We start from the raw sequence: 13,136 nt of genomic DNA, 5'->3' as shown, positions 1-13,136 counted from the left end.
AGTTTTTAAAAAGTTAACTTCTCATGGACACTCTTAAAACCTTATGAATGCCATCAAGCTTCTCAATTGGGATCTTCCACTGTAAAGTTTTTGCGCTTGGATCATGCCCAGATCCCATTTCACGCAATTTCGATACAGGTTCCCATGTACTGAAGACCTCAACTTCTGGTCAAATATTTCATCGTACTTCCAGTTGGTGTTTCTCATCCCTTATCTTCTCTGAGCCTCTTCATACATTCGCTCTTTTCATCAGACCGTTCTCCTAGAGAAGGACCGGGAGAGCGAGGCCCGGCTTTCGTTTTATTTATTTGTTTCCTCGATCCAGGCAGGGCCGCTCGGAGGTCTGTCCTGCGTGGGGCCGCGTTGACACGGGAAGGCGGAGCCGCGGGGGGCCGCGCGCCGGGGGAGTGGCGTGGGGGCGGAGGCTGGTCGCGGGGCGGAACGTGGAGGGGCGGGGCTTGCCCGCGGAGCACGGCGGGCGGGCGCGTCCCAGGTTGGCTGCTGCTGGCTGAGCCCGCGGCTACGGCTGCGGTGGCCAGAGCCGGATGCTCGCCGGCTCCGTGCGGCTCCAGCCCTTTTCCTCCCTGGTTCAGCGCCAACTCGCCCCCGCCGGAGAGGGAGACCTCGCGGCGCTCTGCTCGAGAACTCTGGTGTCTCAGCCTCGGAGCTCCTCGGGAGAAAGCCAAGTGCCCCCAGGTGAAGCCGGTGTCCCAGAACGGCCCCGGAACGCCTGCAGCCAGCTTGCACCTTTTGGGAACCGCGACCGCCGAGCGTTTTCCAGCGCCTGCAACGCAGGGCGCGCGGGGAGAGTGGAGTCCACTACGTGGGAAGGAGCGACGAGGACACCGATGATGGACGCACAGACCTGGCGCGCGGGCTGTTGCTGTCTCCTCCTTCTGGCTCTTGTTGGGTCTACTCGGAGCGAGGGCGTGCAGAGCTGCGAAGAAGTTCGGAAACTTTTCCAGTGGCGCCTGGTGGGAGCCGTCAAGGGGCTGCCGGATTCGCCGCGGGCAGGTGAGGCGCGGCGCGCGGACGCAGGGCGCTGCGCCGCGACGTGGGCCGGGGGCGTCCTGAGCGCCGACTCCGCGCTACCCGGCCTCTGGGGGTGGCGGTTCGTGGGAAGATGACTTTTCAGGCGCTCCGGCGGGGCAAGGTGAACCCTGGGGAGGCCTCTGAGGAAGGAAGCTCTGTGTGAACATCCCGAGCGCCCCGCAGCTGTGGGGACTCCCTGACTCCGCCTGCGGCTAAGCCGGGCTCTGGGCATTTGCCGCCCGCGCTGGCTCCGTTAGTCTCTGCCGATGCGTTGGAAGAGGCCGGCAAAGCTGACGGCTGGGGAAAGCGCGGCCTGACTGCGTGTCTTTTGCGAGTGGGAATTTCACCACTGCCCCGCCGGGGGGCCTCGGTTTGCTGTTTTCTCGTGTGGTAGGCAGAGTTGGGTTGGTCGCTCCAAGTTTGATGCTAAAAATACAAATCTGTGTTCTTCTCCTTTGCTGGAGAACGGGGCACTGGCAAGGGCAACCGGTCTCCTTTTTAATTAGGACTCGGACCCGTACACCCACAATGGCGTGACCCTTAGCCATCTCTCTGCGCCCTGGCACCAAGCCCTCCTTGCGGGAACCTGAACTACCCAGTGCGTCTCTCAGACCCCTGGGTAGTTTCAACGCCTGAAAGGTGTGACGGTAACAGGCGAGCAAATTGAACATTATCGGGAAGCCACTCATATATGGATGAGACATATAACCAGAGACTGAGGGGGAAGGAATACCGTGAGCGTAGACGGTGTAGATTCTGCTTCTTGTAAGTGCCGTTTGCCAGCACTTTTACCCCCTGCTCCACACCCCTACCGCGCAAATTTCCTTCTGCTGGTGGGATTTCCAGTTTACCTTTGGTCCGGAAGATTAGGTCTTAGTTATCGAAGGCAATAGCAGGTGTCTGAAGCTAAGATCTTACTGGAGCAATGCACCCTGGCTATGAACTCAACACACAGACGAATGCTGTGAGCTTATTGGTTGAATAAAGAATTTGCAGAAGATGCTTCGGTCTAAGATAACGTCCTCTGCCTGAGTTTTTAGGGCGAAGAGACTTGCTTTTAGCACCATGGAGCTGTAGCTGTCTTGCTTGATTGCTTTGCTGGTTGTGAACCCAGTTCACCAGTCATCTTACAAGGAAAATCTGAGCATTTGGGAACATTGAATCCGTTTTAGTTTACACGACCAGTCTTTAATATTTGAAATATTTCAAGTATTTATTTGAATGCCTATTCAGTACTAGGTGCTTTTTCTTGAAACAAAATAATTGGTATTCTCAGCTTAGGGCAGTTCTCTCCTTAAACAATAGTACCCCTTTATAAACCAATTCTTGTACATCAGTGCATTCTTTTTATTAAAAACCCCTAAACTTCACTTATCAGTAACTAATACTGCTAAAGTGGGAGCTGTGTTGGGCAGGGGGACAGAGTGAAGGCATTGAACTGCATTATTAGATTTTGCCCCACAGATGCTATAATTTTGGCTGATATGTTCAGGAAGTGTTGACAGCTCCCCAGTCAGGCCTTAATTTCCCTGCCCTTCCCATAGCTCATTTTCTGGTACCTGCTGAATGTAACACACTGTTGAGGTGTTACATTTCTAGAACCTTGTGTCTATTTCATCTCTTTTGAAGAACTTTCCCGAGTATCAATCATTGGCGAAGCTCGGCTCTACAGAGAAAGAAATGGTGTCCTTATTTGCATCTGATATATATGACCCCTAAAAAAGAGTCAGGATGGGAAGCACTTTCTTTTCTAAGACATTCTGTATTGCTTCCCCATTGCTAGTACCTTCCTTTATCTGTGGCTTAACTTGACGGAGGAGGAATCCTAGCAGTACCTACGAAAGGGGCTGTGCAGGGTTGCAGTCTTAGGGACATAGGTGGAGCTGGTGAAAAGAAGGGCTAAATTCCTTTGATATTTGCATTAAGAAAAAGTCACATGAAAGTATTATTCTGAATTAGAATCACCTTGATTAGAATCATTCTGGTCTCTGTATTGTTAGTGATTGCTTTATTTGAATAATTAAATGAAATATTAAACTATTTCTTTTGACATTGATGCTTCTCTGTTTCCCACTATAACAATCTCATTCCCAAATGGAGTAAACCACACATACGATGTGCTTCGTAACTGTTTTTCTTTATTTTTGTATTTATATATGATCTATAACATTTGGCTTGATTGAGCATAGCAGTTGGGTGTCTTGTTTTCTAAGAACATCCTCAGTCTCAAGAGACAACAATAGTTAATCTAAGTAGTCATCTCCACGTAAGAATACAAATATTGATATTGCTTGTAATGAACGTATTTATTTGGCACATGGGCTTTCACTGACTAAAGCTAAAATATTTAGGGGGCGCCCGGGTGGCTCAGTCTGTTGGTTAAGTGTTGGACTCTTGATTTTGGCTCAGGTCATGCTTTCAGAGTCCTGAGGTCAGAGCCTGCTTAACATCCTCTCTCTCCCTCTCCCTCTGTCCCCCCCCCCCCCGCCAAAAGCTAATACATTTAAATTTGATATTTGAAACATGTGTGCGTGTGTGTGCATGTGAGCTCTTTCTTCATTTACTGTCTTCAAGTGGTTAATTCCTAAGAAGTCTAGTCAGAATCCTATTTTTATAATATAAGCAGGTAGAACAACTTTTTATGGTTTCTTCCTACATTTGTGACTTTTACATCTTTTGAAAACTATGTTACCCAATTTGGAATTATTAAAATGGTGGGAACAGCCATTCAAGTAATTTCTCAGATTTTCCTCACCTTTGTTCTCTACCCTGCTCCAATTCTTTTAAGCCTATTGAGCTCCTAAGGATGTTGGATAAGAAATGTAAAAAAGAAGAGAAGGTGTAAATGTGATTAGAATTACAGATTTTCCTGCATTCTGATTTTATTTCCTAAGTAGTAGTCAAGGTGACCTTTGCTCTTGTTTATTTTATTCAGGAAAAAAAAAAAACTTAGTGAAAGTGCCTTTTAAAGGTCTTTTTATTTTTATTTTATTTATTGGGGAGGAGGGATAATGCCTTCCCATTGAAATTCTCTTCACACATGCATTGTTCACACTTGCATTCTTTCCCTTTTTCAAGAAGATAATTCAGAAAGGAGAAGCTCATAAAAAAATCCAAGACTATATTCAGGTAATTTATATACCAACTGGTTTTTAAAAAGTGGATGTTCATTGGTACAAGGAGTAGTTTGTGAAAAATAACTTTTTCTTGGTAGCTTTTGCCCATAAATGAGATAATAAAAATAAACTTGATGTGGCAAAATGAAATTCTAATACTAAAGGACACTTTAGTGCTGTATAGTTTTATTTTTTAACTGCTTTCCTTATGATCCAATCTTATAATTGCTTCAGGACAGTGTTGATTCATTCTCACACCCAGCAGAAAATCTACCTGGTAACCTTGGAGTTTGGAATTACGGACATTGGGTTTCAAAACTTGGTTCTGCCCCTTCTAGCTGTGGGACCTCGGCTAATTGATTGTTCCCTTTGAACCTCTGATTTATCATCTACAAGATGGGAATATGAGTTCTTAAAGGGTTGTTGCAGAGATGAAATGAAATAATATGTGTGTACAAAATAGCACAAATCCAGGCACATAGTAAGTGCTAGCAAAATGTGCTGTTGTCATTACAATTTTTTATTTAGTGTCTTGATATTTAACTAGACGTGGCCTTTAAGGGTGACATTTTAGTTTTAGATCTCTATACAACAGAAGATGTTTTTATAATAAACGGGTTTTTTTTGGTCACAAATCATTGTTTCTAAAATTGGGAAATAAGTTTCTGTTCAAAATGGAATTTATTAGGTTATAGTAAATCTTCTGTTTCTGTTCATGAGCTAATGGAAGCTCTAAGAAAGAAATCTATCTAAATGGTTTTTATTAGGTTATGGTAAATATATATGTAAGTGTATATATATATATATATTTCTGTGAGCTAACGGAAACTCTAAGAAACAGATTTGTGTTGCTGCTGGCTGCAGAGCCCATAGCTACTGCTTCTACCACCGTCCTGGCTCTGCTGTCTGGGTTCAGGGAGGCCAAGTAGCGCCTATAGGGTGTTTTGGGGATTTATACAGTTAACTGGCTGATGGCCATAGCCATTCATTGATCTCAGACCGGAACTGTTGTTTCTCATGAATTTAGCCCTTTCTGCTACTTGAGCAACATAGTTTGGTGATCACATTTCCAAAGCCGTAAAAGGGACCCATGGTTCGATGTTGGGGCAGATTATTAATATCAGGATTGTGCTGTGTTGAAGCCCATCCACTGAAACCCACCAGAACGAACCCTGTAATCAAACAGAGTAGGCTCGTGTGGCTTGCTGGGGCAGGGGCGGTCACTCACCACAGGAACTCTGGGGGTCTTGGTGAAGGGCTGCGGGGGAGGGGCTTTTTTAAAGATTTGGGCTTTTGCTGCGTGGTACGAGGACTGTTGAATGAAGCAGGGCAGTTCAGGAATTGAGGGTCTTTACAACTTGCTTAGGGGCTAGGACGGTTAAGGTGGGGGTAGTCATCACTACGAAAGAGGCCGCAGGCCTCTTATTGGCAAAAGAGGGGGCTGTTGAGTCATTTTTGAGGTTGCAGAGTGTCCTGGTGGCTCTCCTGCCTCATGCAGGTCTCAAGTGGCTTTGTCCCATCATTCCTTTCTGAGCTGTGGATGTCGTCTGTGTTGACTTGTAAACATCAAGACGTAGTTCCACTGTCAGGGCAGCGTGTCACTTTCTCCTCTGCAAAATCGAGTGTGTGCATTGATGGCTGTGAGAATCATGTGTGTCATTTTTATCCAGGCCTTTAGTGAGGCTCACTGATAGGACAGAGAGTATGATTTTCTACTTGAAGGCCACGGAGTGTGAGTGTCCGTCAGGGGCTGGAATTGCACTAATCACACCCCAGTTCCTCATACTCAGCTTCCCAGCAAGTATAAATGTTGTGTGTGTTCCCATCCTCCCTCCATCCCACAATTTAAATTCTTTTTTGCCAAGTGTCCAACATCCTATATTTGTATAATTGGCTTTAGGAGAGGTGCAGTTTGGAGAACTTAAGAATAACATTTTATAATTATTGTATCCTCCCACCAACCAGTTTCCAGCTTGTCCAGGACTTTCTGGAATATGGATTTTTATCTTGTCTGTGTGTGTGTGTGTGTGTGTGTGTGTGTGTGTAATTTACTTTCCAGGTTTGATAAGGAGACCTTCTAAGTCTGTGATATTCATTTTGTCATTAACTGGAATAACACCAACAGCAACATTACAACAAACAGAGGTCTCTTTTAAACAGAAGTGATTTATAAATCAGTGGCCTCTTGGTATAACTGTTGAAGAAACCACAAACCTTAGAATGGGGTCATGAGAGACTTCAGTCACATGCTTTGTTGCAATAGATTGTCTGTTAATGTGGTGCCTGATCTGGTTGGTTGAGTAACAATAGCTTTACTTTTAATAGAGAATAGTCATTTTCCATATCTATCTTTCTTTTATGAAAGCCGGACCTTCAACTAGAAGAAAAGACAACACCAACTGTGTCCTCAGTTCTTCCTCTTTTCAGCTTTAGAAATTTCAAATTTCACTAATGTCACTGTTAAAATCACCCTAATGTCATTAGTCATTCTTCTTTGAGTCACAGCATTTAGGACAGCTTTTAAAAAAATGTTATTATCATATTCTGTTATTTTAAAAATTATTTTATTTTATTTTAATGTCAATGTTTAAGATACAGTGCTGTATTAGTTTCAAGTATACAATATAGAGATTCAACTATTCCATATATTACTCAGTGCTCAACAAGGTAAGTTTACTCTTAATCTCCTTCACCTGTTTCATCCATCCCCCTACTCTCTCCTTTCTGGAATCCCTCTCTTTATTCTCTATAGTTAAGGGTTTGTTTTTGGTTTGTCTTCTCTCTTTTCTTTCTCCTTTGTTTTTTATTTCTTAAATTCCACAAATGAGTGAAATCCTATGGTATTTGTGTTTCCCTGACTGGCTTATTTCTTTTTTTTTTTTCCTTTTTAAAATTTAAAAATGTTTTTTATGTTCACTTAGCCAGCATATAGGAGAGTGGCTTATTTCACTTAGCATCATACTCTCCTCTAGAGCCATCCATTTTGTTGCAAATGGCAAGATTTCATTTTTTTTTTTTTTTGGCTGAATAATACTCCATTGCGTATATATCCCACCTCTTTTTTATCCGTTCATTTATTGATGGACACTTGGGCTGCTTCCATAGTTTGGCTATTATAAATAATGCTACAATAAACAATACAATATAGGGGTTCATGTATCCCTTTGAATAGTGTTTTCTTATTCTTTGGATAAATTCCCAGTAGTGCAAATACTGGGTCATAGGGCAGTTCTATTTTTACCTTTCTGAGGACCCTCCATGCTGTCTTCCACAGTGGCCACACTAGTTTGCATGCCCACCAGCAGTGCACCAGTGTTCCTTTTTCTTCACATCCTTGCCAACACTTACTGTTTCTTTTAAAAATTATTTTTAAGATTTTAAATTTTTTTTAATTTTAATTTTTTATTGAAGCATAATTGACATACAGTATCCTGTTAGTTTCACGTGTACCTCATAGTGATTTGGTATTTTTATGTATTATGAAATGATCTGCACAATAAGTCTAGTTACCTCTGTGACCATAAAGAATTATTACGGTGTTATTGACTATATTCCCTGAGTTGTACATTATATCCCCATGACTTATATATTTTAAAACTGTAAAATCTTAATCCCCTGTATCTGTTTCGTCCATCCCCCAGCCCCTCCCCCCACTGGTAACCAACAGTTTGTTTCCTGTATGCATGAGTCTGCTTCTCTTTGTTTTGTCTTTTCATTTGTTTTTTAAAATTTCACATATAAGTAAAATCATCCAGTACATCCAGTATTTGTCTTTCCCTGTCTGACTTATTTCACTTAGCATAATCCCCTCTAGGTCTTTGATTAGCCATATCAAGTTCACATATGGGTGCTATGTAAATTGAATGCATAATGCACGTTCATAGAAAGAAAATGAGATTTTGCACTTTCATGTTTTTATGAAAGAGTACACATTTTCTTGAAAATTCAAAGTACTGAAAAGTACAAAGGAAGCAAAATTTACCATCCAGAAATAACCACCAGTAACTCTTCGCATTACCTGGTTGAGAACCATTGGCGTAAACTGTCCAACCTATGGCTCCTTCACACAAGCACATTATCTATCTGACTGGCTCAGGTCTCGGCTGAAATGTCAACTCTTTGGAGAGGCTTTTCTCAAAGTTCATTGAACTATGTTACCCCAGTTATTATTGTAGAATTCCCTTTTTTCTTCCATGGTGCCATGTGTTTTTCTTTCTTTTTGCTATTGCTCTGTCACCACTAGATTGTATGAAGAGAAGAGAGAACGTGTCTACCAAGGCCGGGTTCATGGGCACGTGACCTGTGCACTCTCACAGGGTCCCACTCTCAGAAGGCCCTGTGCTCGGTTTAATGTTCTGCTGTTGCCATCTTGAAGTGTGCTCAGAGTCCTGCTTTCTCATTTGGCGCGGACCCTGTAAACGAGGTAGCCAGTACTGTCGGGCACCTTGTTCACTGAAGGGTATCTGCTGCCTAGAGCGGTGTCTGACGCGGAGTAAGAATTGAAATAGTTGTTGAAGAATTTTTCTACATCCTTTGAACCTCTCTGATTCTTAAGTTAAGCTCTTGAAGTCCGTCCACAGATGGATAGTCTATCCAAGATTCTGCTGTCTATATATCTTGGTATTTTTAAATTTTTCTGGTGTTGTGTAAATGGGTTAAAGATTGGCCCCTGTGTTTTTTACTTCTTCACATCAGGTTAGGACTATTAGCCCAAAGCCCTCTAGTGCCAAACTCAAATTTTTACACATCCAGTTGCTTTAAATAGAGCTCAGATGAGCATATTTTTAGTTGCTTAGAGCTTGCTTGCTTTGCATGCTCTGCAAAACTGCACTGACATCCGCTAGCCGTAGCTAAAACACACGTGGCGGCTCTGAAAGACCCAAGCCACCGCTGCCCTTCGAAGCTCCCTGACTCAGAGACTTCCCATCTCGTTGCTGAGCAATCTCACCGAGATACAAGATACACGAGCCCCTTCTGCTGTTCCCTTCTCTCCTGAGAGTTTCCTTGTCGTCTTTCTCTTCTGGGTGGGGGCCTTGCGTTATTGTCTCTGGAAGGTCTCTTATTGTGAGGGACATCCCTTCTCGTGGAGCCTGTCAAAGTGCCACTCAAATAAAGCTCACTGTCTCCTACTACCATCCTTTTGGAAAAGTCCTGTCTTGGCCTTGATCAGCCCTGAAATCCTCAAACCCACCTCATATAGATCAGTACTTATTTATTTCTCATATAAGATAGGGACCCAAAGCAGTAATATTAATTTTGAATCTATTTCTTTCCCTCTGCTAGACTGTAGGCTATTTGAGAGTAGGATCTGTGATCGATATATCCTAATGTTTTGTGATTAGGCCAAAATTAATAAATATATTTTGATTAATAGCATTAATCTTATCTGCATACTTATCTAACAGACTCCGTTTATTGTGTTTACTTATGTTTTCTCTGCTTAATATTAACAGAATGGGAAATGTAGGAGGTTATGTTTTAAAAAAATCTTCTGACCTGGGCTCAGTTGTGGTGTTGAGTAAATTATTTTCGAGGAGTCAGTATTTTCTTATGTACCCCTGCCGCAAATTCTATAAAGTGACCCAGCCCTTTTAAGTTTAAACTTAAAGGAATTTTTATCTACATTATCCAGTATTTTTGAAACAGAGTAAATGAGTTGCCAAACAAATGTCCGGAAGAAAGTTTCCTCAAGTGTCCTACAAGGAAAGGAAGATTATTTAACAGTTAAGGGATTCATTTACACAGTTTTTATCATCATGTAGACAGTGACTGATCTGACTTCGAGCATTAATTTGTCTGTTGGGAGAATGGAGAAATATAAGGTGGGCAGATGTAATTTATATTTGGCTCTGGATTGGTGGGTTTGTTTTTTATTTGATTTTTTCTTTCTCACCCCCCCCTTTTTTTTGGTGGTTTCTTTCTCTGAGGAAATTAACAGTAAGGAATGGTTCAGTTTTTCCATCTCCCACTCTTGTTAATTCCATGTTGGCAGTAAAACACATGTCACTTACCTATGGAGTTATTCCTGTGCTATGGAGTTATTCCTATGTTAAAAGATACCAGCTTGGGGTCCAGACTCCACGCAGACCAAGTAGAGAGACCAGGCCTTTCAGAACAAGCAAACAAATAATTGTTGCTAAATCACAAAACATGGTCTATGGTAGCAGGTAAAATCTGTCTCCAAAGTATTTCCAACAATTCCAGTTTTAGAAACACCTAGTCTTTAGAACCTCTTTCAATGACACTTTGAAAAAACAATTTTTTTTCTGTATGAAGTATATAGTTGGTTAGTTATTGAGGATATCTGAAAAGAGGTATTAGGAAATTCTACCTAAATAGAGGGATTATTTAAGTCAGTGCTGATGAGACATGCTTATTTCGATATGGTTCAGCTATGGACTTAAATTTATGTTTCAAATAAATGAAACAGTAAACATTTCTTGTTTTGTAAATTGTTTATTACTCTTATTAGGGTAATGGGTTTGAATGACCAGTTTTCCTTCCTTCTGTGCTATGATAACCACATTTATTTTAGCTTTTATAATTGTGTATAGGCAGTATAATTAAGTAATCTTTGCAGCTATCTTTTTAGAGCTCGTAATCTTTTGCTTTTCTTTGTCTTCAGTTCATGATTTCTTCAACATTGTGTTTGGGGGAGGGTAAGAACCAAGAAGGAGTCTGATAATAAGCACAGGACTGTGCCTTCATTGATCAAAGGAATGTAAACATTATTTCTGGATGTCCTTGTTCATTACATATATATTCTTTAAATGGAAGATTGTCAATATTAAATTACCTGTTCAGATTTATTTGCCTTTTGAACAACTCTCTTATTTAGTAAGGTTGTAGCAAGTTACATTTGGTTCATTTTCTTTTGATCATTGAAAATGTCTGTGTTTAATGACCTGAAACTGAAGTAGGTCAATAAAAGGAAGAGATTAACAGTCTGTTCTCACCAGTCTTGGAATACATTTCACTCTGGGAGAAAAAAAAAAGTCATTTTTAACGAAGTTTTTTTGACCAACTTAAAAGGTGAAGGAAGTAGGAATAACACGGAAAGGGGGAAAAAGCTGAGGAATCCAGGAGTCTTTCCGGGTCCTGTTTGTCAGGTGAAGTTATGAGGATCTGTGTGTGTACAGTTAAGAGCTTTAGTTACAAAACTAAATTTTACTTTTTACTTTTACAAGTTCAGGGGCACAAATAAGCCGCAGGCTATTAAATATTTAATATTCTACTCACCTTTGGAGATATCTTACATGCAAAACAAAGAAAAATAGTAGATATGACAAAACATTGAAATGTTGCCATGGGATAAACAGGAAAAAACATTTCGCCTTATAATTTATCCCATATTATGGTCACATATTTTAGTGAATAACAATGAACTTCGAGTTTTTGAAATAGCTTAGTCTTGACTCTATCACTTATTAGCTATGTGACCTTTAGCAAACAACTCAATTTCTCAGAAAGTGTTTTCCTTTCTTCACAGGAATGATAGAGGTTTTTTCTTTTCCCTTTCAGTGGTTTCTGAGGACCACATGGTATGGGGAAAAAACTGTAAATAGTACCATTCTCTACAAAATGCTACCTAGTTGATTCTATTACAGATGTTCTTTTTTGATACTTTTAAACAATTCTTTATGCTGGATCAGGGAGCAGGCAAAGAAATCATAGTAGAAATCCCTTTTCCTTCATGCTAATAAAATACCAAAGTGTCAAGTATTTTTCTCCCTTCACTCACCCTCATAGTATTAATCCTGTATTCTTGGAGACATAGTCCAGGTTTTCATTCCTTAGTTTAGTTAATAAATTAAATAGTTTATTATTTATCCTTTAATCCCACGGTAAAATTTGTTTATCCCTGTTATGTAGTTTAAGAACTAAAGGCTAGTCTTTTACAGAATATTGTCATTTAAATTAATTCCTTGAAGATCAAGAGGGTGCTGAGTGAATACTAGCAGGGCTGGGCTCTATAGTAGAGAATTGACTTGGGCAGGTGAGGAGGAGATAATTCTCTGCTGTGTTTTATCGTGGTTTTGCATGTCGCAGTACTGGTTGGACTTTGTGTGTCCCTGTGTTGGGGATAAGAACTTTTCCTTCCATGTGAAAGACGCAAAGGCGCAGTGTGCTGGCACGTCTCTGGCCCTTCGGGTGGATGCCCCACTCTGCTCTGTGTCTGGGCGGTCAGCAGGGTGTCAGTGGGCCTTCTTGCCTCTGGCATCGGAGGAAAGCAGTGGCTAGGCAGCAGCCTGGGCTGGTGGACTGTGCTGGTTTCACCCTAGAGAGTCAACGCAGGCTGTCTCCGTTCTTTTATCTTAGCAAACAGCTCTTGGCAGGTGACCTCACAACTCTCTCTGGATTCTGGTAAATACTTTATTTTCCTGCCCCCTAAGAGGTATTAACAGCTTCTTCTCCACAGTTACTAGCTTGGTGGTGGCGGGGGAGTACTGCAGGATCTCTTACAGTCTTCCTATGCCTGTCCCTTTATAAGTATTTTATTAAATAATCCTATTTAACAGTACTGATCTATTTCCTTCCAGGATCCTATATGACAAAACTTTACATACTTTAAATATTTAAACCCAGAGCTTTCAGAGAATATTTGATTTGTAATTAAAATGTGTCAAAACATAAATCTGTTCTATAGTTAATGCATTAACGTTTTTAGAAGTTCCAATCAGTGATGATTTCCCTATTCACATTCAGCTGCCTCATGATTATGTTTTTATTAATTGTTCCTTTGCCTCTCTTTCCCTTCACCCCTTCTATGAAGAACATTGGTGGTGCCTATCTCTTTCAGGTTCAGTTAGAAACGTGAGTAAATTGATGATACCCCCTAAAAACACAGGAGTTTAATTCAACCCACTCCACCAATGCAACCAGTTGCCACATTGTCTAGATGCCCCTGGAGTTCTGCACCCACTCCCGTTGCTGCCACTGTGCTGTCCTCTGGTGTCTTTTCATGTCTGCGTTACCCGATCTGCCAGC

At 41.4% G+C, this 13,136-nt stretch overlaps 1 protein-coding gene across 1 annotated transcript in view; it reads left to right on the top strand.

Moving 5' to 3' along the window:
* The first annotated feature begins 513 nt into the window (after positions 1 to 513).
* Positions 514 to 13,136, top strand: part of GPC5 (glypican 5) — a 655,903-nt gene continuing 643,280 nt past the window's right edge. Inside the window, exon 1 of the mRNA XM_057307720.1 lies at positions 514 to 1,014. Within this exon, the coding sequence (XP_057163703.1) occupies positions 546 to 1,014 (469 nt within the window). The 5' untranslated portion in view covers positions 514 to 545. The remainder of the gene's footprint in view (positions 1,015 to 13,136) is intronic.

The sequence above is a fragment of the Ursus arctos genome, unplaced genomic scaffold, assembly GCF_023065955.2.
Source record: "Ursus arctos isolate Adak ecotype North America unplaced genomic scaffold, UrsArc2.0 scaffold_10, whole genome shotgun sequence".
NCBI classification, from domain to species: domain Eukaryota; kingdom Metazoa; phylum Chordata; class Mammalia; order Carnivora; family Ursidae; genus Ursus; species Ursus arctos.
The sequence above is the reverse complement of the archived record's forward strand: the minus strand, read 5'-3'. Positions and strand labels throughout refer to the sequence as shown.